We start from the raw sequence: 26,393 nt of genomic DNA on the forward strand, positions 1-26,393 counted from the left end.
TCTAGTTTAATTTAAAAATATCAGCTTATAATTTTGTTCCGTCTGATCTCCATTTGTTAAATATTAAGTATTTGTTAAATATTATAATATAAACAAATGGATATCGGTGATGATAAATCGCTATCATTATCATTTCTGGTTTAATTAATAAATACTAGTATATGTACTTTCGTTTCCGTCTAATCTTTTTTCAAATATTAAATTATAAACAAACGGAGATGATAAAATACACTGCTGAAGATTTTGCTCATTTTCGATATTTTGTCCCTACAATTTTTTATTTGTTATTAATATGAAAATTCATTTTTAATTTCTGCCGTCTCTCATTATGCTATCTGTTGCATTTCATGTTCTTATTTTAACGTGTTATTACTTTATACACTTTACAAATGTTTTTCGTATTTTATATTAAGTCTATTATGAGAGATTATCTCATACAACATAGTTCTGAAGGATGTCCAAAGGATGTCTACATTAGGATATCCTCAAAATGCCTAGAAAATTGTATTCTGTGAGATTTATTTTAATATCTAATAAATATATTTAAAAAATATATATTTTTTTATTTCACTTTTTTTTTATGGCATTACTTTTTGTTTCTTCATTATGTTTTTGAATATCTTTTTCATATATTTGCATAAAAATATTGCATTTTAATTTCACATCCTTTTTATGATGTTACTTCTTATTACCATTTTTATTACTATTATTATTTTCATTGTTTTATTATTATTTTATTATTATATTTTCATTAATATTATAATTTTTATTTTCATGTATTAACAAAATACTTTTATGTAAAGATATTCCAAAATATACATAATGCCATTTTTTGACATTTTCAATACATTTTCCAGTTGATTTCATGAATTTTTGTTAAGTTCTTGTTATTAGTAATAATGCACTTTATATTTAAATATATACAGGTATATAGGTCTGTTCAAAAAATATCGCGAATTTTGAATTTCCGCGAGTTACGTATATTCGATTTTCGATTTTTTTGTGGCGTTATGTTGATACTCATGTCTCTCACTTATGCCGACAAGTTCGGCCATTTTGAATGTTCAGTTAATTTTTGACAGCTGCTTTGCTTGCACGTGTTTTGGCTCGTTTTCGATTTTTGCCTATTCCAAAAAATAGATCAAAGAATCTGTATCAAATTTTGTGTGAATAACAAAATTAAGTGCGCGGACGCATTCCGAATGTTGATTGTGGCATATGGTGAAGCTACCTTGGACCAAAGCAACGTTTATCGGTGGTACAAAATGTTCTCAGAGGGCCGAGAAGATGTGAACGACGAAGAGCGTGCCGGATGCCCGAGCATGTCAACAACAGATGAAAACATTGATGAAGTGAAGAAAATAGTATTGGCCAATCGTCGAATCACCGTTAGAGAAGTTGTGTTACGTCCCAAGGTCCAACCGTTGGTAATTGATACCTGGACAAACCGGGGACCAATGGCGGGTAACAAATCGAGAGTTGCGCGTCCTTTCGGTTAAGAAGAAACCTACGGTAATCCCTTCATGAATCTTGCTGGTGGTTCGGTCCGTGGTGCGGGACACGCGGCTCAGTCTGGACTCCGGTTGGTCAGGCTCCTTGTAGGTGCTCGATGATTGGCCGGCGCTGATTCCGCTCGTTCACACACACGATCTCCAAGTTAAACGATAAACGTATACGCGCGGCGGCGTTTATTGTAAAAGGAGAAGTTTCGTCAAATATTATTATATATACGTACTTATAATTGCTCAAAAGTAATTAGTGTATTTTATAACTTCTGCAGTTGCTACACACATATCCAGACTTATGTTATAACTAATAATTAGATGCGGTTAACTAGGAAGGTTAAATAAGATGTACCTATGATTAGATTGGATTGCTCACGCGAGTAGAATTTAGGAATTAAACTAGAAATCACGATCTGGAAGAGACCGTTTCTCTTCGACCAGACCTGACCTCGGGAGGTTTTGAACTAACTTCTTAAAACACTTGCTGCTCGCGAGAGAGAGCAAGTCCCGTTTTTTTTTTAACCCGAACGCTTTCAGGAAAAAAGTGCCCCTCCATGCTGATAGGGCGCGTGAGGTGGGGAGAAGATGTCAGGGGCGGTCCCTGCAGTTCTAGTGCCCCGTCGGTTATTGAAGTAAGGAAAAATTTGTAATTTGGCCAGGGACATTCCTGGACAAGTTTTATAAGTACCGCTGACGTGACACCTCCCCTCCTAAAAATAAAATGTTGGACTGTGTCCGACGTTTTAACAATTATTTGTTTTTTTTTTTTATGATATTAGCGCAATCATCTAACTTACCGCAGGGTTACATGTTTATTTGCTTAAGGACCAATTGTTTATCCTAGCGATTATCATTTATTCGTTTTCTTTATTTTGCAGCATTGCGCGGAGTTCCTTGTACTGCACGGGTCTCTCACTCACGTTTTCACTTGATGTTGGTGCAGTGGGGTTAAGGGTTTGAATTTCTGTCGTGGAATGGGGATTGGAAACAGGGAGGTGGGCCCCCCAGTCCTTTTGACGGAGCCCCAAATGGCCCCAAGTAGATGCAGACTCCAGCCGTATACCGAGTGAAGCGCGTAGCCATGGATTATTGTGTCCACGATCAGTTTTATTAGCTTGATGATAAGAAATATTGCCATAACTCCTGCGCTCGATGACCCGAATGTAATGAATCCCTGCCAAAGACGTGTCCCCGCGCTTTCGGCAATTCTTTCCAGGGATCTCTCGTCAAAGAGGTTCGTCATCGAGATGCTTCCTGAGGGTATGTTGTGACCCATTGCTCCTCGCGCCAAGGTATTCAACATTTGCGGTTTCTCCACCGGAAACATTATATGATTGCGGAGTCTGTTCAGATCTTCGTCCGAGTATATCTCGCTGGTAGCGAGCGCTGCAGGCGTGACGTATTTCCACGTTGGTCGAGTTAATGGTTGGATGATGGGTGGGGGTAGAGATTCTACCGGGCGCGGCATGAAGCGAAACCACGTCTCGTGTATTTTATACATATTTGGCAGGAGTTCGCTGCAATCCTTATGTGTTCCTGTTCGCGTTAGTATCCTTGATCCGGGTAGAAGGAAAGCTGATCTATTTCGATTTTATTTATAGATCACAGGCAGTTCAGCGAAGCACTCTTCTGTATGTCGAATTTTGCACTCCACTGGGACACATTTAATGAGATGTATGGCTTCTCCGGCCACCACGGCCGTATACCCAGGGGATTTCATGATGCGGTGCGCCATTTCATCCGGTGCAATGCTGGACAATGTGAGGGCGTTCTGGAGTATTTGTTTTTCCAAAGCGCATTTTTGCTCCGTTATGTCTCGATATAAGCGCGTTAGTTGCGTCCTGATGTGTTTCTCTACGTACACGAACTTAGAATTTACATAGGCGAAAATATCCAAGTTGTTCACGGAGATTCTTGATCGCACCCTGAAAGCTCGGTCTTGCTGTGTTTCCAGAATAAAGAGTTTTGGGTGTTCCATTTGCACCAGTGTATACCCGCAGAGGTTGCTTTTGCCTGCTTGCGTGAACGCGAACGTGGTCTCTCTCGTAGTGACCGTGTAAATGGTAGGTGCCGTCTGGTTGGCCTTGGGAGTTAATTTGCTTGCTTGTCCTTCGTACAGGACGTCGTAATGGCTGAAGTGGCAGCTATCGGGCGGTATCATCGACCAAAAGGTCTCGTCTCCATCGGTGTCGAGACACTCTCCGGTCGTGACCTTACAGTGTAAGCCGGAAGGTAAGATAATCTCATGTGAGTTACGGCGAATGGGCGCCTCGAAGTCCCGCAGTGTGACCCTAATCGTTGCTTGTACTACGACGCTGTCCCACGTTCCATACGGGTCGCTATACTGGGCGCCGCTGCAACGTCCATCCACGGACGTATGTCCGACGAGGGTGATGCTCCTGGTAGAAGAACTATTTGGTTTCAGGCCAGTGATGTAGCCATCTCTTCCTCTCAAATCAATTGCACCGGTTTCATGAATTCTTCGGCAGTTGCTAGCCGCTGTTTCTTGCAAATATACTCTCCTTCCGCCATGCACGATCGATACATGAGAGTGCATCCCGCAATAATATATTATGCGGTCGATCTCAATTTTACACTGGATTACTCTGGTCTTGTCGAAGTCCGAGAGCTGGAGCAATTGGACGTGAGTGTTCTCGGTGATAGGCTCGATGTCTTCCAGATTACAATCCCCTATATCTAATAGAGATAAAGATGTAATATTAAGGCCGTGGCCTCCGCAGTCGTAACCCACCAGCCCTTCCGCTGGCAGGGTGAGGAGCGCGGTGATGATGCCGAAAATGATTCCCCGTGTGTCCATTCTTGGGTGCGTTTGTTGTCAGACTAATGCGTCAGTGAGTGTCTCTGTGTTAGTTTCTTCTGCTAGGCCCGGGGTGGGGGTCGTCATCCTCGGGTAGATGTGCTCCGCGTTCTCCGATATAACGCAATTTCTTTAGTTTATTGCTATGTACTATGCGAGTCCTATTGCTATTTATCGCTATCTTAACATTATTGTTCCTTAAAATTTCTAATATTTCGTGTGGCCCGGTATATTGGTCGGTGAGTTTCCCCTTTACGGGTTCCTTTAGTAAATATACCTGGTCACCGCGTCGGAAGGTTCGGAGGTTACATTTCTTGTCGTAATAAACCTTCGATCTTTGTTTCGCTCGGCAGAGATTCTCTCTGGCTATTTCCTGTAAGTCTCTGAGTCGGTCGAACAATGAAGTTATATAATTTACGTATGTTTCACTCATGTCGCAAAATAGGATCACTCGTCGGAATTCTAGCTGTTTTGCCGAAAACCAACTCATGTGGTGTGAATTTCGTGCTTTCATGCATGCTTGTATTGTAAGAGAACGTTGCTAACCTTAATTGTTCGTCCCACTCTCGCTCCTTGTCGACGTACTGTTTAAGGTATTCCCAAAGTACGTGATGGCTTCTTTCGATCGAGCCATTCGATTGCGGATGATAAGCGGTTGTCTTACATTGCGATATGCGGAATTTTCGGGCGACGGCGCGCATAAGGGCGCTCAAGAAGTTTGAGCCTTGGTCGGTGAGAAGCGCTTTAGGGGCGCCGTAGATACAGATAAACTCATTTACGAACGCGGTGGCTACATCGATGGCGGTCGCTTGTTTAAGCGGTATCGCGAGAGAATATTTAGTTAGGAGATCCTGTATGGTTAAGATATACGCACTGCCGGCTCGAGTCTCGGGTAACGGCCCCATAATATCCATCGATATTTTTTCGAACGCAGCGGCTGGGGTATCCGTTACGACCATCTGCTGGCGGGTCTTCAAGCGCACAAGTTTTTTTAACTGGCAATTTCTACAATTTTGAATGTGTATCTGTATATCCGATTTCATATTAGGCCATTGATAACGGTTTTTTATGCCCCAATAAGTTTTCGTTATGCCTTTGTGGCCACCTGTCGCGGAGTCGTGATATTCTTTAAGTATCCGCAGTCGATCGTCGACTGGGGGGGTTGAAATTTTATTGGTGCATATTGTTATCTTAGCGTTGTGGTTATTAAACGTGTCGTCCAAGATGTCTCTAATTTTTCCCCACGATACCCTATCTATATCACCTTTACATAGTGAGGCCGTCGTTAAGCCGAGTTCGTTGATTACGCTTAATAATGCTGCAATCGCTTCGGTTATTACTTGTCGCCCTATTGTCTCCGATACGCGTTCTTTGATTATCAGAACGATTATGTAACGATTTTTGTCGCTAATTAATTTGGCGCGTCCGAGAGTGGCGTTTTCGATCCGCGGGAGTCGCCCTTGTTCTGCGAGCATGCGCGCTCCCTTGTCGCAGGGTTCGCCCGTCTGTGTGGTAAAGATGATAAGATTATCCTTGCGCATAATGAAATTGTCACGTACTTCTCGTACTTTAAAACGTTGGCAAGGAGTGTCGGGAGTGTCAGGTAATGGGAAGTCACTGTCTTCGCTGCTGTCGTCTAACTCTGTATCGTCTTCGTCTATAAATTCGTCACACGTAAGAGAAACTACATCTTCTGGAATGTCATGGCTTTGTCTAGGCGGAGTAGTTTTTGCAGGCAGAGCCGGGGCGGATGTTGAGTCGACATTCTCGTTCAATGCAAGGGGGAACAAAGGTTTATGACTTTTAGTTTTATTGATGGTTTCCTCTGCAGTTACTTCGACCACCGGATTCCTTGACAGCGCATCGGCGTTCGAATTTATTTTTCCTGCTTTATAACAAATTTTGTACTCATATTCGGCGAGTTTGAGTTTCCATCGTAGGAGCCTAGACGTGGGGTCTTTCACGGAATGCAGCCAGATTAAGGGCTTGTGATCTGTCACGAGATCGAACCTATGACCGTATACATATGGTCTAAAGTGATTCACGCTGTATATTATTGCTAAAAGTTCTTTTTCAATTGTAGAGTAATTTTGCTCGGCAGAATTTAGGAGTCGGGAGGCATATGCGACGGGGCGGTCCTTACCTATGGGACCTTGGCTAAGAATTCCTCCGACAGCGTACTTTGATGCGTCGGTTGTAATTAGAAATGGTCGCGTAAAGTCTGGGTACTGTAAGAGAGGTTCCGAACATAGTAAGGTTTTAAGGGTGACGAACGCGTGTTCCTGTACGTCAGTCCATTCAAATTCTACATCCTTCTTTAGTAAGTTGGTTAGCGGACGAGCTATTCTGGAGAAATCTGAAATAAAACGCCGATAATATCCTGCGAGCCCCAAGAACTGCTTAACGCTTTTCGGGTCATGCGGCGCTGGAAAGTTTTCCACCGCATGAATTTTTTGTGGGTCCGGTCTAACTCCGTTTTTGCCGATGATGTGGCCCAAGTATACGACTTCTTTGCGCAGAAACTCGCACTTGTCAGGCTGGAGTTTTAGATTCGCTTTTCGTAATCTTTCGGCTAATTTATTAAATTTAATCTCATGTTCGCGCAATGACCCTGCATATAACACGATATCGTCTAAATACACGAACAATTCGATTCCTTGCAGCCCGGACAGAACCTGATCCATAAGCCGTTGAAACGTCGCAGGAGCGTTTTTCAGACCGAATGGCATTCGGTTGAATTGATAGTGACCGTGAGGTGTTGAGAACGCTGTTTTCTGCGCGTCCGGCTCGTGCATCGGTATCTGATGAAAACCTGACGCGAGATCGAAAACGCTAAAATACTTGGCACTGCCCAATTGATCAAGAATCTCAGTGATATTAGGCAGCGGGTACGCGTCACCGATCGTTTTTTCGTTTAATGTACGGTAATCGATTACCATGCGCCAGCGTTTATTACCTAATGAGTCGGGTTTCTTGGGGACTATCCAGAGGGGGGAGTTGTAGGGGGAGTCGGAAGGAGAGATGGTGCCATTATCTAGAAGAGCCTCTATTTGTTTATTTATTTCCTTCTTATGGATGGGAGGATATCGGTATTATTTAGTGTAGACAGGATGGTTATCAGTGGTGTTTACCTTATGACGCATGGCATTTGTGTATCCCAATGGGTCGGACGGTATGTGAAAAAGATCGTTGTATTTGTTTATTAACTTATTCATGTGCGCCGTTTCCTCGTCGTTTAGGTGGTCGAGTCGTAGGAGAGTTTTTATTTGTTCTTTGCGCTCGTCCCTAGGGACGGTTTTTCCTGTGGTGGAGGCAATTTGGAATGTGCGGTCGTTTTTTGCGCTATTCGGTTCCCCGTGCCCTAAGACCGAAGCACGTCCTTCGAATAGCGAAGCGCCGCTTGTTCGCCCGTCGGAGACAATTTCGACTTCCTCGAGCTGAATTATAGGAATTTCTATTTCTTGGTCGATTTCGCTCGCATTTATTACGCTAATGAGGGCTCTACCGTCACGATTAGCTACTAACGCGCTACCTAGGTACACGTTTTCGCATATATTAATTCGTGGAACATACCCTTCCGATAATTCTGAATTGACAATTCGCACCGGAATAGTGAGACGAGATCTAGGTGGGACGATTACAGTATTTCGTTGAGTAAAAGGTATTGTGATGTCCCGCCACGTTAGAATTTTTTGTACGAAGTCGATTTTTGTGGCGCTGCATAAGAAATCCGATCCTAGGATTCCCTCTTGAGAAATTGGAAAGTCGTTCGTTACAACTTGCAAGATTATGGCGTATCCCATAAATTTTATTTCGACGGCCCCGAGAGTTTTTATATTTCCGTCGGTTATTCCGCTAAGGAGAATCGCTGAGTTTGAACGTATATCTCGGGACGTAGATTGCGTATTAAATTATTAAATTTGGTGCAGCACCTGTATCAATCATGAATACTGTTGATTGTAGTAATCCGTCGGCAGAAATGACGACAGTAGGTGCGTGGGAGAAATCGCGAGGATTTAAGACTGCGATGCGTCGTTCGCGATATTGTCTGATTGGGTTTCGATCGCGCGCACCGGACGATTTTCCTGAATTCTCCCCGCTCGAGATTCGTCCGTTATTCCCGAGGGGCTCCCGGCATTTCCCTGGTTGACCCGGGAGTTATTATATTCACGTTTCCGACATTGTTCGATCTCATGGCCCGCGTTTTTGCAATATCGGCACCATTTATCGGAACGAGCATTGGTGTAGCGATCAGGGGGCACATTGCTGCCGGCGCGATTCTCGCGACTACGATACGGTTCAGGAGGGCGTATATCTCTAGTATATGAGTAATTTAAGTTTCTCTGGTCACCAACATTTCCTCGCGTTTCTTCGGGCCGGTATCTAGAGGGAGGCTCCTCACGTCGGGGGGTTGATTGAGCGAGAGGGCGGTAGGACGAGCTTGCGGGAGGTAGTCGTTGAGGTACGTTTTCGTACATGTTTCGAACGTTGTATCTTTGTTTATCGAGCTCCTCCCTTTTTGCGAGGGACTTGGCTGCGGAAAATGCCTCGAATGGGTTCTCGCGGTGTTCCGATGTGAGTTGCAATCGATATTGGAGGGGAAGACCTTCGCAAAATGATCTTGCAGTGAGCGCATCTACTTCGGCTATCCTTCGGGGATGCAGAGTTCCTCCCGTACGACGCTCGGCGTCGAGAATCGCGGTACGCAAATCCTTTACTCGACTAATATAATCTAGCATATGTTCGTTTTTCTTTATGTATGACGTACTTAACTCGCCGCGGTATTGATCGATTGTGTTAGACGATCCGAAGGCCCCGTTTAAAAGATCTATTAGTTGAGTTACCGTATCGCATGGCTCGTCTTCCACTGCGTAATGAGCACGCCCTCTCAATTTGTTTATCAGTATTTTCGTTAGGTTCCTCTCCGAGGAGGGAGGGATGATTTCTCTAGCGCGACGACAACCCCGAATAAATTGCGATAGCGGAATATTATATCCGTCAAAAGAGGGGACGCATTCAGTGGCTTCCCGGAACGAGAACTTTGGTGGCTGGGAAGATTCCATACAGTTCTCTTGTAGGAAAGCATGGGGTTGCGATTCGAACGGACGTTGGCCGTCGGACGGCGTAAGTAGAGGATCGTAGAGTCTTACCTTATCTATATCACGACGGAGGCTATTAATTTCTCGAAATATTTCGTCCTTGAACGAAATGAGCAGTTCACAGACGTTGCCTTCTCCGTAATTACGCGATCTGTCTACGTATCCGTGCTGTCCGTGCTCGGTTTCATGGTCGGCGATTTGTTCGCGGCTTGACTCTTGATTTATCGTTTCGCGGGTTCGTTCTAGGGCACTATGTTCAGCCCGGAGTTGTGTTTTCTCGGTTTCAAGTTGTCGTGTGAGCGTGTCGCGTTCGGCCTGTAATCGCGCTTTTTCGATCTCACGCTCTTTTCCTATTTCCGCCCGTTCCCTATCCAAGGCTGCGCCCTGTTTCCGCAAGCGTTCCTCTTGTTTCGCGAGTGCTTGCCGCAGCGCCTCCAGCTCCTCTTCGCTGAGCTTTACGCCTTCGTCTCTCTTTGTTGAGCGAGTATCCATAACGGGATGCGGAAGTACAGCGAAGTTAAATAATCGATTCGCGTGGTGAGATTTTATATATCATCCCACCGCTGTCACCAAAATATGTTACGTCCCAAGGTCCAACCGTTGGTAATTGATACTTGGACAAACCGGGGACCAATGGCGGGTAACAAATTGAGAGTTGCGCGTCCTTTCGGTTAAGAAGAAACCTACGGTAATCCCTTCATGAATCTTGCTGGTGGTTCGGTCCGTGGTGCGGGACACGCGGCTCAGTCTGGACTCTGGTTGGTCAGGCTCCTTGTAGGTGCTCGATGATTGGCCGGCGCTGATTCCGCTCGTTCACACACACGATCTCCAAGTTAAACAATAAACGTATACGCGCGGCGGCGTTTATTGTAAAAGGAGAGGTTTCGTCAAATATTATTATATATACGTATTTATAATTGCTCAAAAGTAATTAGTGTATTTTATAACTTCTGCAGTTGCTACACACATATCCAGACTTATGTTATAACTAATAATTAGATGCGGTTAACTAGGAAGATTAAATAAGATGTATCTATGATTAGATTAGATTGCTCACGCGAGTAGAATTTAGGAATTAAACTAGAAATCACGATCTGGAAGAGACTGTTTCTCTTCGACCAGACCTGACCCCGGGAGGTTTTGAACTAACTCCTTAAAACACTCGCTGCTCGCGAGAGAGAGCAAGTCCCGTTTTTTTTTTAACCCGAACGCTTTCAGGAAAAAAGTGCCCCTCCATGCTGATAGGGCGCGTGAGGTGGGGAGAAGATGTCAGGGGCGGTCCCTGCAGTTCTAGTGCCCCGTCGGTTATTGAAGTAAGGAAAAATTTGTAATTTGGCCAGGGACATTCCTGGACAAGTTTTATAAGTACCGCTGACGTGACAGTTGCTGAGGACCTAAACATATCGATTGGCTCATGCCATTCGATTTTTACCAATGATTTGGGCATGAGACGGGTCGCTGCGAAATTGGCTTTTGCACCATGATAACGCCCCTGCTCACACATCGTTGCTTGTGCGCGAATTTTTGGCCAAAAACAACACACTAATGATGCCGCAGCCATCGTATTCCCCATCTGGCCCCCTGTGACTTTTTCTTGTTCCCGAAACTGAAGAGGCCCATGAAAGGACGACGCTACGCTACGATTGAGGAGATAAAGACGGCATCGAAGGAGGAGCTGAACTAGATCACAAAAAATGATTTTTTGAAGTGCTTCGAGGATTGAAAGAAACGTTGGCACAAGTGTATAATATCTGATGGGGATTACTTTGAAGGGGACAAAATAGATATTCATGAATAAATAAATAATTTTTGAAAAAACACAAAATTCGCGATAGTTTTTGAACAGACCTCGTATGATATAGATATATACATATACATTACATCTATATTATAATATAATATTATAATAATATTATAATAATATAATAATAACGATAAAGCTAATAATAAAAATGATATTTAAAAATAATTAAAGAAATTATGATGTTTCTTAATAAGTAAATATAATATTTGTCTCAGCATGGCACTTATTGTTATATGCTTTTCCGTTCTTTTCCGTAGAATTTAAATATTTTATATATTGATCAATCTATATTAACTTACTTATGTTCTCATTCGATCTATACGTGATTTGCGAGATAGACACTTTCTTGTTTTATTCTCGTTCTCTTTAATATTTTTTAGATAACTTCGATAATTAACGTGAAATTAACTTTCATATGTTTTGAATATGATAATATTTTTAATGCATATTTTTAAACTTCTCCGTATTTGTTATACACATATAAAGGGTGTCTCAAAATGACCTGACATTTTAATGTATTAATAAAACATATTATTTATTTGAAAAGTACACATGTTTTTAGTTTAATATAAAGTACAAACATGGAGGTTATATGTGGAACACAATATCCGATAAATGGCCGCCTCGACTCTGTTTGCAAACGTTCATTCTTTTGACAAAATTTTCAATGACATTTTGGCATAATTGCGGACTAATTTCATTAATGGTACGTCTAATTTCTTCCTTCAACTCCGGAATGGTCTGTGGATCATTGGCATACACTTTTCCTTTCAGAAAACCCCAAAGAAAGAAGTCCAATGGCATCAAATCGCACGATCTTGGTGGCCAATTCACATCGCCGCGGCGCAAAATAACGACCATGAAACTTCGTCTGAAGAAATTTCACAATTTCTATGCGTTGCTCGATCGTGTAATTCTCCATGACTAAACCTCAATACTTCCTGATGCCAGTTGTTAAAGATTAGTACGTTACGTTCGCTGCAAAAAAAATGGCGCGCAATTTAAAATGTCAGATCATTTTGAGACACCCTTTAGAAGATGTGAAAAAGTGTAGAAAATGTCAAAAATGTGGGAAAATAAATAGATAGCATAGATGAGTAGATAGATAACGTAGGCAGGTGACAAATATCATAAATAGCCAAATAAATGAATAGATGAAACATCGAAAGGTAGATAGATAATATCGATAGATAGATAGATAACGTAGATATATAAATAAATAATGTACGCAGAGATGCGAAAAAAGTGCGGAAGATGTGCCGAAACATTGCGAAGAAGTGCGGAATAAATGCAAAAAAATACCGAAAAAATACGGAAATGGTGCATAAGATACTTAAAAAGTACAAAAGAGATAGAAGAATTGCGAAAAATATGTAGAAATAATGCAAATAGGTGCAGAACAAATGTAAAAGAGCTGCGGAAGAGGTATCGGAAAGGTGCAAGAGGTGTGGAAAAAGTGTAGAAGAGGTGCAGTAAAAGTTCAAGAAAGATGTAGGATAAGTATAGAAAAAGTGTCAAAAATGTGCAGAAGATGTAGAAAAAAGCGTAGAAAATAAGTGTAGAAAGATACAGAAAAGATGTAGAAAATGCCGAAAAAAGGGGACAAAATTTTACGACGACGAATCTGAATGAATGATATAAATTGGGCTGAAAAATACGTGCGCATATTCATATCTACGCATCGAGTACTCTTACGAACATGATTGTTATCTCATTTTAATTATAAAAATCTATAATCTTCCGCGATATATACATTTTTTTATAACATCAATTTATTTAAACAAAATAATTTTTATTTATATAACCCTAATAGCACAAGACGTTCTCAGGAACATGAATATGTCCCAGAATGTTTTAAGGCATTGACATTCATACCTCCACTGGATGTTTTCAGATCGTCCTTAGATCAAGAAGGATAAGCATAATTTTCACCTATTTTTTCAAATGTTTTGAAGCAATCTCATTTTGTTATATCTAAATTGTCTTTATTTATAAATAGTACGTAATAAAAATTAACATGTCATTTCTTGCTTCTGACATCATAATTTAATATGACTGTGGTGAGTACTTAGGAGTTTTATCTTTAAATACTCTACGAATTATTTTACTGGCTACTAAGCATCTAAAGATAAATTTAAGGAAGCCTAGAATATAAGATCTGACTATGAATACAGACAAAAATCTCAATAAGCAATGTGCAAAATAAAGATACATGTATATTCGCCACAATTAATTTGTTTTTTAACTCATCACGCATCTGCAGTAATTGTATGTTCCACTTAACGTTTCAACACATTCATTGCAAATCACGGATCGTAATATTATTTATATTTGCTACTTTTTCAAGGTAAATCATTTTTTTAATATAAATATTGTTTTATTTTACTATTTATAATATTTTAATATTTTTCCTTATTTTTATTTAAAGAATCTTTCAGGTTTTAGTCAAGGAATTTTTTCAAAAAATGACGGGAAGTCAGGGAAATTCTTTTTCTTTTTTGTTAACAACCCTGCTGATAGGTTCTGTTATTCTCAGTTGCGCCTATTTCCTCTAAATTTCGTACAGCAGAAAGAAAGAAAAATATATCATCTTATAATGTATATATTCAAAGTAAAAGACTTTACACGAGTCCTCTCGATATAAAACGATATTCAAAATTAAGCCTCTCAAGGAGTGAGCCGTTTCGGATCACGTGGAAACATAGATACTTTGCGAATATTGTCCAAACCAAGGTACAGCATCACTACGCGCTCCATGCCGATGCCGCCACCGGCATGTGGCGGACAGCCATATCTGAAGGCGTCAATATACGACCTGATTTTCTCAATATCTGAAACAAACGATTTTGTTATTGTATAATTTATAATTAAAGCATAAAAGAAATATCTGCGAAAAATGCGTTGTATTATCGCCATAAATAATAATAGCTAAATTTCCTTAATCACAGAGGCGAATAGTAGGAAAAATAAAAATCGCAAATAATTATTAAATATGGAAAAAACAATTTGTAAACAATTTCGATTTTCATTTGATTTAAATCAGATTTCCAAAATTTTAAATATTTGCAAAAATTATCGCGTGCAAACATCTCTACTCACCAATTCCATGATGCTTAGCGCGTTCGGTAAGAAAATCTGGATCGTGAATACGTTGTGCGCCAGATATAATTTCCTCACCTCGCATAAACATGTCGTACGAATTGGATACTTTCTACAATGCAAGATCGATAGTTATTAAGAAAAAGAAAATACTATGTGCAATTATGCAGTATAAGAATACTTTACAGGATTATTTGGATCCGGCATAGTATAGAATGGTCTTACAGCAAGAGGATATTTATCCAAAATATAAAAGTCTGTATCATACTGAAAAAAAAAACATTTGTAACATTTACATTGATTTTTTTTATATAAAAAGAAATTTAAGACGTACAATTGCAGAGTAAAGTTAAATCAATAACTACATTGAGGAATTAAAAATAAATTTTGATTTCATTTTTTAGGACCAATTGCATCAAAGTTACTTTGATTTTATATAAGCGAGAATTAAAACTGTCTCTCTCTCTCCCCCCTCTCAGAGAGAGGGGGGGGGAGGAGGAAAATTTTTAAACCCCGCTTAAAGTTGGTGCAATGAGATTTAAAAATCCTTACATTTGTAATTTTGTATCTTTATCTCTATAATACTAATACCTTTATTGTTGAATTTTGGTCTATCTTAAAATTATCTAGTATCTTACTTTGTTCTTAATGAGTTTTCCCAGGAGCTTTTCATCTGGCGTCGACAAATCATCCTCTTCCCCAAGAGTCACACCCGCTTCTGCCAATAATTCGATCGCCTGTGGATACTCCAATTTCAAGGCTGGCTCGAGAAACTTGAAAGGCTCTACTGGATACTGTTGACTAACTGCCATTATATCATCTGCATAACTGTTAAATCCCAATGAGATAAATTAATATCATAAATTACAAGAACTTATAAGAATACATCGAGAACAAACGAATAATAAAAATAAATATATTATATAACTAACTTATCGCGTAATTCTTTAAATAGTTCGGTGAACATCTGTCCAATAGTGTCTACCACTTCGTGATAATGATACTTGAAGGCCATCTCCAGATCAAGACCTACAAATTCTGTCAAATGTCTATGCGTATTGGAATCTTCCGCTCTGAAAACTAATTGCAATATTCTTAGCAAGTATTGTTAAAGATATTAGCTTGCATAGTATTCAAAACGTGATTTCATTTCGAAATTTTATAGTTATGTAACATAAACTATATACTAAATGCACGCTAAATCATAAGCATGTTCTGAATTATGATAATATTCTTGAAGCTTCCACGGGTGCTTTCTATATGAAGATTATCCGTTTCGCGTTTTTTCCTCCGCGTCCAGATCCATTCTTGGAATGTCAACGTTTCATGAATCTTCATCAGGGCAGTCCATTTCATCAGGGCGAGGAGCAACCTGATACTGAGTTGTTTCCCCCTCCGGGCCATTCCTTTTTATATTACGCTTAGAGTGCTGGGGGAAGGAAGAGATGTCAAACAGATCGGATTGGCAGGATATTAAACAAATACAACATCCGAACTATCTTTAAATTACCCAAAAAGATAGGACAAATCTTAAGAAACTTTAAAGATCAAAGACCTCCACTTAACTCTGCAGGAGTATACAAAATACGAAGGCAAGTCAATAAGTTTTTAGAAAATCTGTCAGAGGGCACTCGCAGTTATGTCACATTACTTTTTGACAAGTAGCATTATTAAGTAGCATTTCAGCTGATTACTGTCAAATTTTGAGCGAAATTCATCGCATGGTTTCATTTCTGTAGACGATTAAAGCGAACAACCTTTGTATTTTTTGCAAAATGGAACAAAACAAGTTTTATGCATGATCAAACATCTACATATGAAAGGTTTAACACCGAAAAAAATCAAAGCCGAGTTGGATAATGTTCATAGCACATCTGCACCAGCGTTTGCGACTGTATATAATTGAGTGAATGAATTTAAATGTGTCGTACATCCACATGTGATGCACCTCGTTCAGGACGTGCAATTGAGGCTGCTACGCCAAAAATCATCGATAAGATCCAAGATATTGTTTTGACTGACGTGAAAGTGCGCTTGTTGAGGTCACAGGCATATCACATGGCACAGAGATTTCAATTTTGCACGAAAAATTGAGTATGAAAAAGCTATCGGCAAGATGGGTGCGTTTGCTCACTGTGGACCATAAGCGCGACCATGTGACGATTTCAAAACGATGTTTGGAGATGTTTCGACGTAATCCAGATGAATTTCTGTGTCGATTTATTACTGTGGACGAAACATGGATCCATTACTTCACACCCGAGACGAAGGAACAGTCAAAACAATGGACTTCACCGAGTGAACCAGCTCCGAAGAAGACGAAGACCGTGAAGTCGGCCGGAAAAGTGACGGTCACAGTTTTTTGGGATGCACGCGGTATAATTCATATCGATTACCTTCCGTCGAAGCAAACGATCAATAGCGATTATTACGCAGCTTTATTGGACCGTTTCAACATTTTAAACAAAAAACGTCCCCATTTGGCGAAGAAGAAAGTGCTCTTTCATCAAGACAATGCACAGGTTCATACGTGCCCGGCACTGATGGTCAAATTCAATGAATTTCGCTATGAATTGCTTCCTCATCCAGCATATTCGCAAGATTTAACCCCCTGCGATTTCTTGTTTTCAAACCTGAAGAAATGGTTCAGAGGAAAGAGATTCACCACCAGAGAACAGCTCATCGCCGAAACAGAGATCGCTGAAACACTTATTTTGAAGGGTGAATAAATCATATTATTCTCCAACTTAAAAAAGTTGGAGAATCGTTGGATCAAGTGTACCGAGCTGAAAGGAGACTATGTTGAGAAATAAAAATAAATCGATCAAAAAAATGTGTTTTACTATATTTTTCTAAAAACTTGACTTGCCCTCGTACCTTGTTCCTGCGGGCAAATATACATTGGAGAAACTGGGAGAATAATCAACCTACGAATAAAAACACCAACATGATGTCAGGCTAAAACACGTCACGCAATCAGCATTATCAGAATATAACATCGAAATAGGACATCAAATACTATTTGACAAAACGACTACAATAGCCAACATTATATTGCTTTCCAAGAAAGTATAGAGAAGCCATAGAGATATAAAAACGCCCTAACAATCTAAATAGAGATAATGGCTACAATATAAATAAAATATGGAAAATCATTCTCTCGGTTATTGAAGACTGACCAATTCCCCACCTCCCACTCCACCCCATCCTCAACCATCTCTCTTCTTTCCTCTACCACTCCAACAAGTAGCGTAATATAAAAAGGAACAGCCCGGAGGAACAGCTCAGTATCAGGCTGCTCCTCGCCCTAATGAAGTTGACTGCAAGGTTTACAAAAGCTTTACCAAGAATGGATCTATACATGGAGGAAACCCACGAAACGCATAATCTTCATATTCTGAATATTATAAGTTATTATATTTGAAATATTATTATATTTGAAAAATGTTTTTTAATCTTTTATAAGGCTTCATTTTTCTGAAGAGGGGGGGAGGGCTAAGAAAGAACTCTCTCTCTCTACTCTCAACTTCCAAAATAACATTCTGTGCATATACTATTGAAATAAAATTGGATTAAAAAAGAATAGAAGGATTGTTTGGTATTAAGAGAATGAGTTAAGAGTATAGAGGAGAAATAAAGTCTCTTTTCTAGGCAAAATTCTACATTTTTTCTATCCATTGGATTTTTCCAACCAATTCTTTTCCTCCCTATGATATAATATTCATGCTTTTAGATCAATTAAATCGTCTTTATATATTTCGAGTCAAGATATTAATCCTGTCAATGACTCGAAAAATTTGCGCATTCTAGATAACGTTCAAAGAGAATATTTCTATTGGATGTGATATACCTGCTCCAACAGTAAAAACTTTATCAAAATCTGCGGCAATTGCCATTTGTTTATACAATTGTGGTGATTGAGCTAAGTAAGCATTGCCTTTAAAATAAGACACTGTAAATACATTCGCTCCACCTTCACTGGCTGCAGAAATGATTTTAGGAGTGTGAATTTCCACAAAGCCCTAAAAAGAATAAATAAAATAAAAGAAAACATTTTACCGAAAATGTCACTTATACCATCAATGCTCACCTTCCTTGTCAGAATGTCCCTAAAGAGTTTACAAACACCAGCTTCCACCTTGAAAATCGCTTGATTGGCTGGAGTACGTAGATCCAGAACTCTATTATCCAGTCTGGTATCCTGATTCACTCGTACGTTCAACGTCGTCTCATCCACCTCGCCAATAGGTCTTGCGGCGTCTTCTATTTGTAAAGGAAGTTGTGACTTTGCAGCACTTACCACAAATATTTCCTTCAAATGAACTTCAACATCTTTTTGCGAACACGATTCGATTTTCGAGGGCACAGGCATCACTATGGCCATGACATCGATTATGGATTCTTTTGTGATGCTAAATGAAACAGAATGTTAGTACTTTAATTCTGATTCTCAAAGCGCTTATAAAGCGTTAACAAAGCACTAAAAAAAACGCATAATCGCTTTTTTAGCGCTGCTGTGCTACTTGGATTGATTTTATGATATAGGTTTAGATTTTACTTGTTTAAGATTTTACTTGGATATAAATTTTATCATTTGTTTGCTGATTTCTTCATTCACAGCAGCTAATCCTTGTACAGTATACGATTGTTGTCTTAATACGACAAAGCATTGCCTGCCTGTAAAATGAGAGAGAGAGAGAGAGAGAGAGAGAGAGAGAGAGAGAGAGATACAAGATTAAAGTTTTTTATTTGTATATAATTACAATGAAATAACATTATTCACCCTTTGCACGACTAGTGTGTAAGCGACCTCTGAGCCAAACCACTTGATTCTCTAGATTTTTATCCAGATTCTTGATTGCTGTAAATTTTCTATCCTCGAATTTCTCTTTACTCTGAATCATATTCATCTGTCCATATTTTCCCAAAGACACATCCTCAGATTCATTTGTAGATTCTTGCTGAGAATGCTGATATCAACCACAATATTTATTTATTGATTTGTTTTAGAATAAATTTATTATGTATAAAAAAACATTTTAATTCGATTTTACATAAAATTTGAAAACATTTGTTTAATTGGCAAAAACGGACAAACTTAATTTTTCTTGATAAACACTTACAGATTGAGCTTTTCTTTCTGCCTTTTTTGCCGCTTTTTGTAGTTCCTTTTGCTGCTTTTTAAGCGCTTTTTTAGACATCTCATCTCTTTATATAAAAAAAAAATAAATCTTTTAATATTAGAAGTATTGATCATTAGTATTAAGTGATCGATTATATGAATCAAAACATAAAATTGAGTATTTATGACTCAAATGTAGTATTATCAATTATTATTAATTATATTAACAAATGTCAGTTGACATGAAACGCAGAAACATTTTGAAGTTTAAAAGATATACATAACATTTATTTGAAATCTGCTTCAATTTGTAAATACTTAATACAAGGTATTTGTCGAAATTATGCAAATAAATTAGTTATACTCGTTTCTACCAATGTAATTTTGATCTTAATTTCAGTTCGAATAACTCTTCATCTTTTTATAGTAATAACAGGCTTGCTGCCGGCTCCCAAAAAAATGAGAGTAGTGAGTTTTGTATTCGAAATAATGAGAGAAAAGTGCAATTTTTTTAAACATTGAGCAACAAGGTAATTTGTTTTAAATTTGATTAAAATTGTATAGAATGGTATCTAAGGATTAACACTTTATTATTTTAAATATATTATCGACGATATTTTCATTATTTAATATTCCATTAAATTTAAAGGCACTTCTGAATTTAAAAAATGGTTTCAATACAACACGTTTCAATACATTCGGCAGAGAAGACGACAAAATTCTACTAACAATAGCATCTAAATTCAGAAAATGAAACTTAGGAATGAAACGAATATCTGGAAACAAAGTTATTATTTTCAAATTAAATATAATTATCATTTAATATCTAATTTATTAAAATTCTATAAGTTTATTTAAGTCTTTCATAATCAATAAAATTAGAACATATTTAAATCTTTATAATATTATATAATTTTCCCTTATATTGGATTAGAGGAAAAATTCTACGTATTTTGTTAGCTTAAAAGTATATATAGAATATCTTCATTAAAAACGAACAAAATTTAAATTTAAAAAATGATTTTAAAGCTTGAAATCTCTATTTTTGAATGGTGACTATATTTTTTTAATTTGTGTAAGTTTTGTAATTTTTACACATATAGAAAACTACGAGCTAAAAAAAAGAGGAAAATTTTTCTTCTTACTTTATGAATCTGCAAAAAAAAATTTGCGAAAATTTTCAACTATCTATATCGTGAAAGTTTGGAGTTTTCCTTACAAAATCGTTTTTTAAAAATATTTCTACGATTTTTTGTTCTTGAATTCACAAGTTAAATAAAAAAAACATAATAACTTTGATTGCTCATATAACTCCATTAAAAATTATCGTATTGCAATTAAAAAACAGATTAAAGCTAAGATGTTACTCTATTGAGTGGTATAATTGCTAATTTAAAAAAATAGAATATATAAATTTGAACTAAAAATATGATATTACTATCCTTATAATTATTGCACAATGGTCAATAATTAAAAAAAATAACAGTAAATCACATTTTTATAACTCAAATTTCTATATATTTTACATTTAAAAAATTAGCATGATATATATATATATATATATATATATATATATATTATTCGATAAAGCAAAATTTCACCTTTAAGAATATGTTTTATTACGGTGATGATTTTTAATGGAGTTATTATGAACAATCAAAATCAGAATGCTCTTTTATTTAATCCGCGTGTAACTTGGTAACAAAAAATCGTAAGAACATTTTTTAAAAACGAATTTTTAAAAAACTTTTAAGCTTACGTCAGCTAATCGAAAATTTCGCAACAAATATATTCTGTATATAATTTGAGCTAACAAAAACAGAACTTTTTCTTCAACTCAATATTATTTGGTATAATAATGCAATAAGTTTTACGCATTTGTACAAGTAATATCACATTTTCTAATAAGTTTTTCATACTGATAAAGCTATCTTACATGGCACAAGTACATATAGCAACATGACAACACTTTTCGTGACTAGCGCAATAATTGATTTAATTTATGTGGATTGGAATAACTATAAATTATAATGAAATGCTTAATTGAAAACCTTCCTTAAATAATTAATAACAAAGTAAAAGATCCCGCTACCATATATTACAGAAGATTCAAATTATTCAAATCTATACTCACAAAAAAAGGAATGAAAACACGCAGCAAAAATTTAAAAAATGTATAACTTATTAGACAGAAATTATAGCAAACATAGAAATAATACAATTTTATCGGAAAAAAGTGAGAATATGAGTTTTTTACTGAATAAGTAAGTAAAAATGAGCCTTCTTCAAAGTGATGAATAAAGTGAAGAATAAAGTGAGAATAATGACTCAGCAGCAAGCCTGTAATAAAAAAAAAAACGTTGAATAAAAATTTATAAGTTCCCAAATAGCAAAATGTTAGTAAGATGTCGACAGATTGGTCAGAAGATTAGCAGATTTGATCAGAAGATGTTAGCAAATGATTGATCACAACTGACGTCGCATTCTGCTCCTATTCTGCTGACAGAACCTGTTAACATTCTATGCAAACAGCAAAAATCAAACAGAATCTGCCGACAGAATCTAATAGCAGATTGCAAGCACAAACCGAGCAGAGTCTGTTGACATAACTTGACAGCACATTAGCAGCAGAAACAGAGCAAGATCTGTCATTTTTATTTAAATCAATCTAGTTTCTTATAACAAATTTTGCATACATATGTATAAATGGTTATATATTATTATATATAATTATATATTTATATATATTGGAAACAATCAATACAGTTTTATTGCTAAAATATTATTGATCAGCTTGACATTTCAAAATACACATAAGAAAGTTATAAAATAGTCAAAAAAATATTCGGAGATTCAGAAAGCACACTCCGAAGAGCTTAGGAATCTCTTTAGGAGATTTGCCTATTTGATTTACATACTGGATTTACGTCCAGGGATCCTATAAGAATATACCAATTCTTATAGAACTCCTGGACGTTTTCTTCTTACGAAAAGCAAGTCCATCTCATGGCGAGGCCGGCTATGAAAATGGCAGATTTTGCTTGGTTTCTGCTGTCAATCTGCCGTCAGATTATGTCAGCAGACTCTGTTCAGTTTCTGTTATCAATTTGCTGGCATAGCATGTCACCAGGCTTTGTTATATTTTTGACAGCAACTTGTTGACATTGTCTGATAGTACAAACTGTGTATAATTTGTTGCCTTTCTATAATTAGAAATTGGAATTAAGCAGACTGCTCAAAATCTGTCTCTTCAGATTTGGCTACCTGGGTTAATCTATTGGTAGAAACAGGCATTAGCAAATAATAATATAATTAGGGTTACATCATATAAAACCAATATGAAAAATCAAGAATGAAATTGTAACTGTTTTTTTTTGTAAAAATAGGGAAATATAAGCAATACATATTTTAAAGCATCACTTTTCGGAGCTACTAATTTTTTATAGCACAAATTAGGATATTTCACTTATAAAAAAAACTCAGATCACTTAAAAAATCATCCAAGATCAGGATGTATCCTGCTAAATCCTGATGGATGATAATAATATTATCCTAATAATAATAAAATTGAATGCATACCCTATCGGAGGACACTCCACTAGTTTATCTACATCCATCTGTAAAAGATGACACATGGATTACATCATATTGGTATTGTAATACTTGCAAATGCTTATATGACATGTGCTAGCATATATATAATATTTAATCCTAGCTATACACACTGGGGTCCCTAGTACAAAAAAAATTTGCTAAATCAAAATACTCTTTTTCATGTTTCTAAACTTTTTTTTTTCTTTGAATCTATATATCTTGAAGCTCTTTAATTCTATCGACTTTTACATATTATAGGCTTGTTTCTTAATCAATTTTCTATCGATTGAAAAAAAAAAATTAATGAAATATGTCCATTTTTACAGAAATTATAGTAACAAATATGGGTGGGATCCTAGGAATCCTTGTGTGTACATCAAAGGTAGATATAAAAAAAGTGTATAGATGTCAATAGTCTCTATCTCTCCTGTATAAGTTATTTAAAAAAATATATATATATGTATATATTACTAATATATACCCATCTAAATATACATCTTTAAAATTTTAATTTTGTATTTTTAATATATTTGACCCAATTATGTTGAAGAACTTGTATGTGTATGTTAAACTTTTCAAAAGATGTATGCCCAAAGAATGTAAACGTAACAATCATTTCGAATAATTTATCATTCAAAAACTCGATTCAATAAGATAATTTTTTTGTACTTTGATGATAACTGGATAACAGAATAGAAACATTTATATAGTTTAAATATTGATAAATAGATATCATGTAGTAACATCCTGCGTTTTGGTCTATATGAGATCCTTTAATGTTTATTTTCTTAATATATGTTAATGGTAAAAACAGTAACATATTGAAATAAATATATGAAAAAATATGATATATACAAGATGTTAAAATAAACATTGTTGATTACCATTAATGATGTTTATCAATGCAATATAAAATAACGATTATAAAATTATACTATAAAAATAACAATGTGCGAGACAAGGAAACAAGGTCGTGAATAACCTAGACTAATGCTACAATACCATACTAGACGTGGTATAAGCAGAGAGAGAACATGATAACTTGTAATTGTAAAATGTTGTTGCGTACTACCGCCCTCTGAAGAAGTGGATGTTAACTACACAATAATATCCACCTTTTTGTAGTGCTCCTAATGGAAATAAATCGCTAAAATCGTTGAAATCTTTATTAATTTAATCGAATTAATCAATTTAATCTTTATTAATTTAACTACAATACGAGGAAAATAAGGGTACATTCGTTTATGCAGTGGATAGCGCATCCTCTGCTTTTTTATCTGTTGGTTACCTAAATTTACCGAATGGATCTCTACATGAATAGCTGCTAATATGTCGTATTGGATTGTATTTTCCAATAGATAATCTGGAAAAGTTGAGCTGATCGAAAATTAAGTCCAGGGGCCCTATTCTTGAACAAATATCGCATACAGAGATAGCAATTCCGTATATAATCGATCAATCCAATCGAGAAATTGTCATTTTCATATGTAAAAATTATATATGTATATATGTGCTCAAAAATAAGGCATCAGTTTCACAACTCATGGTTAAAGCGGAGAGCACTTTTGCATAACACATAAAACATGAGACATAAGAAAAGCAATCAATTAGAGTTCTTTATTTTACGAAAAGAAAGGAAATAAAGGACTTTGATTGGTTCATTTTCTTATGTCTCATGTGTTATGCAAGAGTCTGTGCTTCCCGCTTAACTCTTAACTGAGATTCAACTTATTCCTCATCTCTTTCTAATGCTAGAATTGGAAAGATATGAAAAGTAAGTTGATCCTCGATTAAGAGTTAACCATGAGTTGTAAAATTAGGTTCTAAATAAAACATCCGAAAATATTAAATAAAACTCCAAAATATTACAAAATTTATTTATAAAAAGTTCATAATTCTTATATATATATGTATATATTTTTAATCTAATCCAAAAAAGGTGTAATTTTTAGGTTTAATCTGATCGCAAATACAAATTAGCAAACTTCACATTTTTTCCATTATATATCTTATGTTGCATTATTTTCACTTTAGTAGGATCGATTTCGACAAGTTGTTTTTAACCTTTTTTATTTTTTAAATATTTTAATAAAATTCGTTTTTAGTAATACAATCGGCTATTATAGCTGGCAATATTATGAACAGCAAGATATCTGCAAAGGCAACTGCAGCGCAGTTTATCATTCATTTACGCAGTACTGCGAGCAGAGCATCCTGGGCTACGTTCGGATTCCTACCTGGGTGTCCCCCGAATGTCATATCATCTTTGTTGTTTACTGAACATTAAATAAGGATGACATGACACCCGAGGAGCACCCAGGTGGGAATCTGAACGCAGCCCTGAGCAGGACCTCCGAGATAACTGCGCAGATGGTATACATCCCTGCGTAAACGAATGACAAACTGCGCTGCAGTCGCCTTCGCAAGTAGAATAAACGAACGACATCTGCAGCAGTAACTGCATAAACGAACGCACTCTAATTGATTCGTCCATTCCTTGAAGTGCCTTTTTATGCGACGTTGGAATTCCTTGAAGTGCCTTTTCATGTGCTTGTTTTCTAAGCTACGTTCTAAAATTTCCTCTCTGAGGAAGATTTTACTCTATATGCTATAATATATATGCTAGTATATATTATATGTATATTATATGTTTCACGTAAAATTTTCCTCGGAGAGAACGTTTTGGAACATAACCCTAGCGTCAAAAGGATCATGATTACAATTGTTGCCAGCGACAACTGAAATCTATGAAAAGGATTTAAGCCTTAAACACAATGCGATAGCGATAGCGATAAGAATAATATGATTTCAACCTATCGGAAAGTGTATATTCCAGTGTATCTGATTTCTGACAGATTGAAATCGTGTTATTTCTATCGCTATTCTTTCGCATTATGTTTAAAGGCCATTCTACATTAGTCGTATCACAGACGTCGCAAGTCACAAATTTATTACTTCAGCCAATCCGATGCTTTAATTTTAAAGTCGCATGATGCTTACGACGCTTCCAACACTGTGATACGACCAATGTAGAATGATCTTAAGGTTTTACAGCGTCGAATTTGAGCGACAACTTAACCTATTTTGAAACAATAGTAGCTCTATAATAGTAGTTAGGGCTGCCGCACACAAAATTTATATAACAGTAAGTTAAAACGTGAAGTTAAGCCAATGAGCCAATCAGGATACGTACTCTAATGGAAATAGAAATTGCAGTTGACTTATCTATAAGGAGAGTTTTAACCAGTTGAAATTCATCTTATTACGAGATTGGATAAGTTTACTATTATTTCCATTTCCGTTAGATTACGTAATCTAAAGCATCTATTCTGATTGGTTCATTGGTTTAAGT

General features: G+C 36.8%; 4 protein-coding genes across 7 annotated transcripts; all 4 read right to left on the reverse strand.

Moving 5' to 3' along the window:
- Positions 1-2,366: 2,366 nt before the first annotated feature.
- On the reverse strand, positions 2,367-3,006 carry LOC147906991 (uncharacterized). Its single transcript, XM_087414950.1, has one exon. It carries the CDS (start codon positions 3,004-3,006, stop codon positions 2,422-2,424), a length of 585 nt encoding a protein of 194 aa, XP_087271076.1. The 3' UTR covers positions 2,367-2,421.
- A 90-nt stretch (positions 3,007-3,096) lies between these two features.
- On the reverse strand, positions 3,097-4,323 carry LOC147906992 (uncharacterized). Its single transcript, XM_087414954.1, has one exon. It carries the CDS (start codon positions 4,321-4,323, stop codon positions 3,097-3,099), a length of 1,227 nt encoding a protein of 408 aa, XP_087271080.1.
- A 3,080-nt stretch (positions 4,324-7,403) lies between these two features.
- On the reverse strand, positions 7,404-11,031 carry LOC147906993 (uncharacterized). The gene has a single exon (XM_087414953.1). It carries the CDS (start codon positions 9,912-9,914, stop codon positions 8,340-8,342), a length of 1,575 nt encoding a protein of 524 aa, XP_087271079.1. The 5' UTR covers positions 9,915-11,031; the 3' UTR covers positions 7,404-8,339.
- Positions 11,032-13,812: 2,781 nt separating this feature from the next.
- Positions 13,813-24,112, reverse strand: AspRS (aspartyl-tRNA synthetase). Of its 4 annotated transcripts, none has more exons than XM_011070552.2 (12): positions 24,044-24,112; positions 23,027-23,064; positions 19,449-19,533; positions 19,109-19,295; positions 18,900-19,002; positions 18,416-18,737; positions 18,176-18,347; positions 15,258-15,405; positions 14,964-15,153; positions 14,512-14,592; positions 14,326-14,437; positions 13,813-14,057 (listed from the first exon to the last, which is right to left on the reverse strand). In XM_011070552.2, exons 1-12 carry the CDS (start codon positions 24,044-24,046, stop codon positions 13,894-13,896), a joined length of 1,605 nt encoding a protein of 534 aa, XP_011068854.1. In that variant the 5' UTR covers positions 24,047-24,112; the 3' UTR covers positions 13,813-13,893. The 4 variants fall into 4 exon arrangements, with proteins under 4 accessions (XP_011068854.1, XP_011068846.1, XP_011068862.1 ...); XM_011070544.2 differs by having other exon boundaries at positions 23,926-24,086; XM_011070560.2 differs by having other exon boundaries at positions 24,024-24,047.
- Between the last annotated feature and the right edge of the window lie 2,281 nt (positions 24,113-26,393).

The sequence above is a fragment of the Acromyrmex echinatior genome, chromosome 17 (genome assembly GCF_024713525.1).
Source record: "Acromyrmex echinatior isolate Ae372 chromosome 17, ASM2471352v2, whole genome shotgun sequence".
NCBI lineage: Eukaryota > Metazoa > Arthropoda > Insecta > Hymenoptera > Formicidae > Acromyrmex > Acromyrmex echinatior.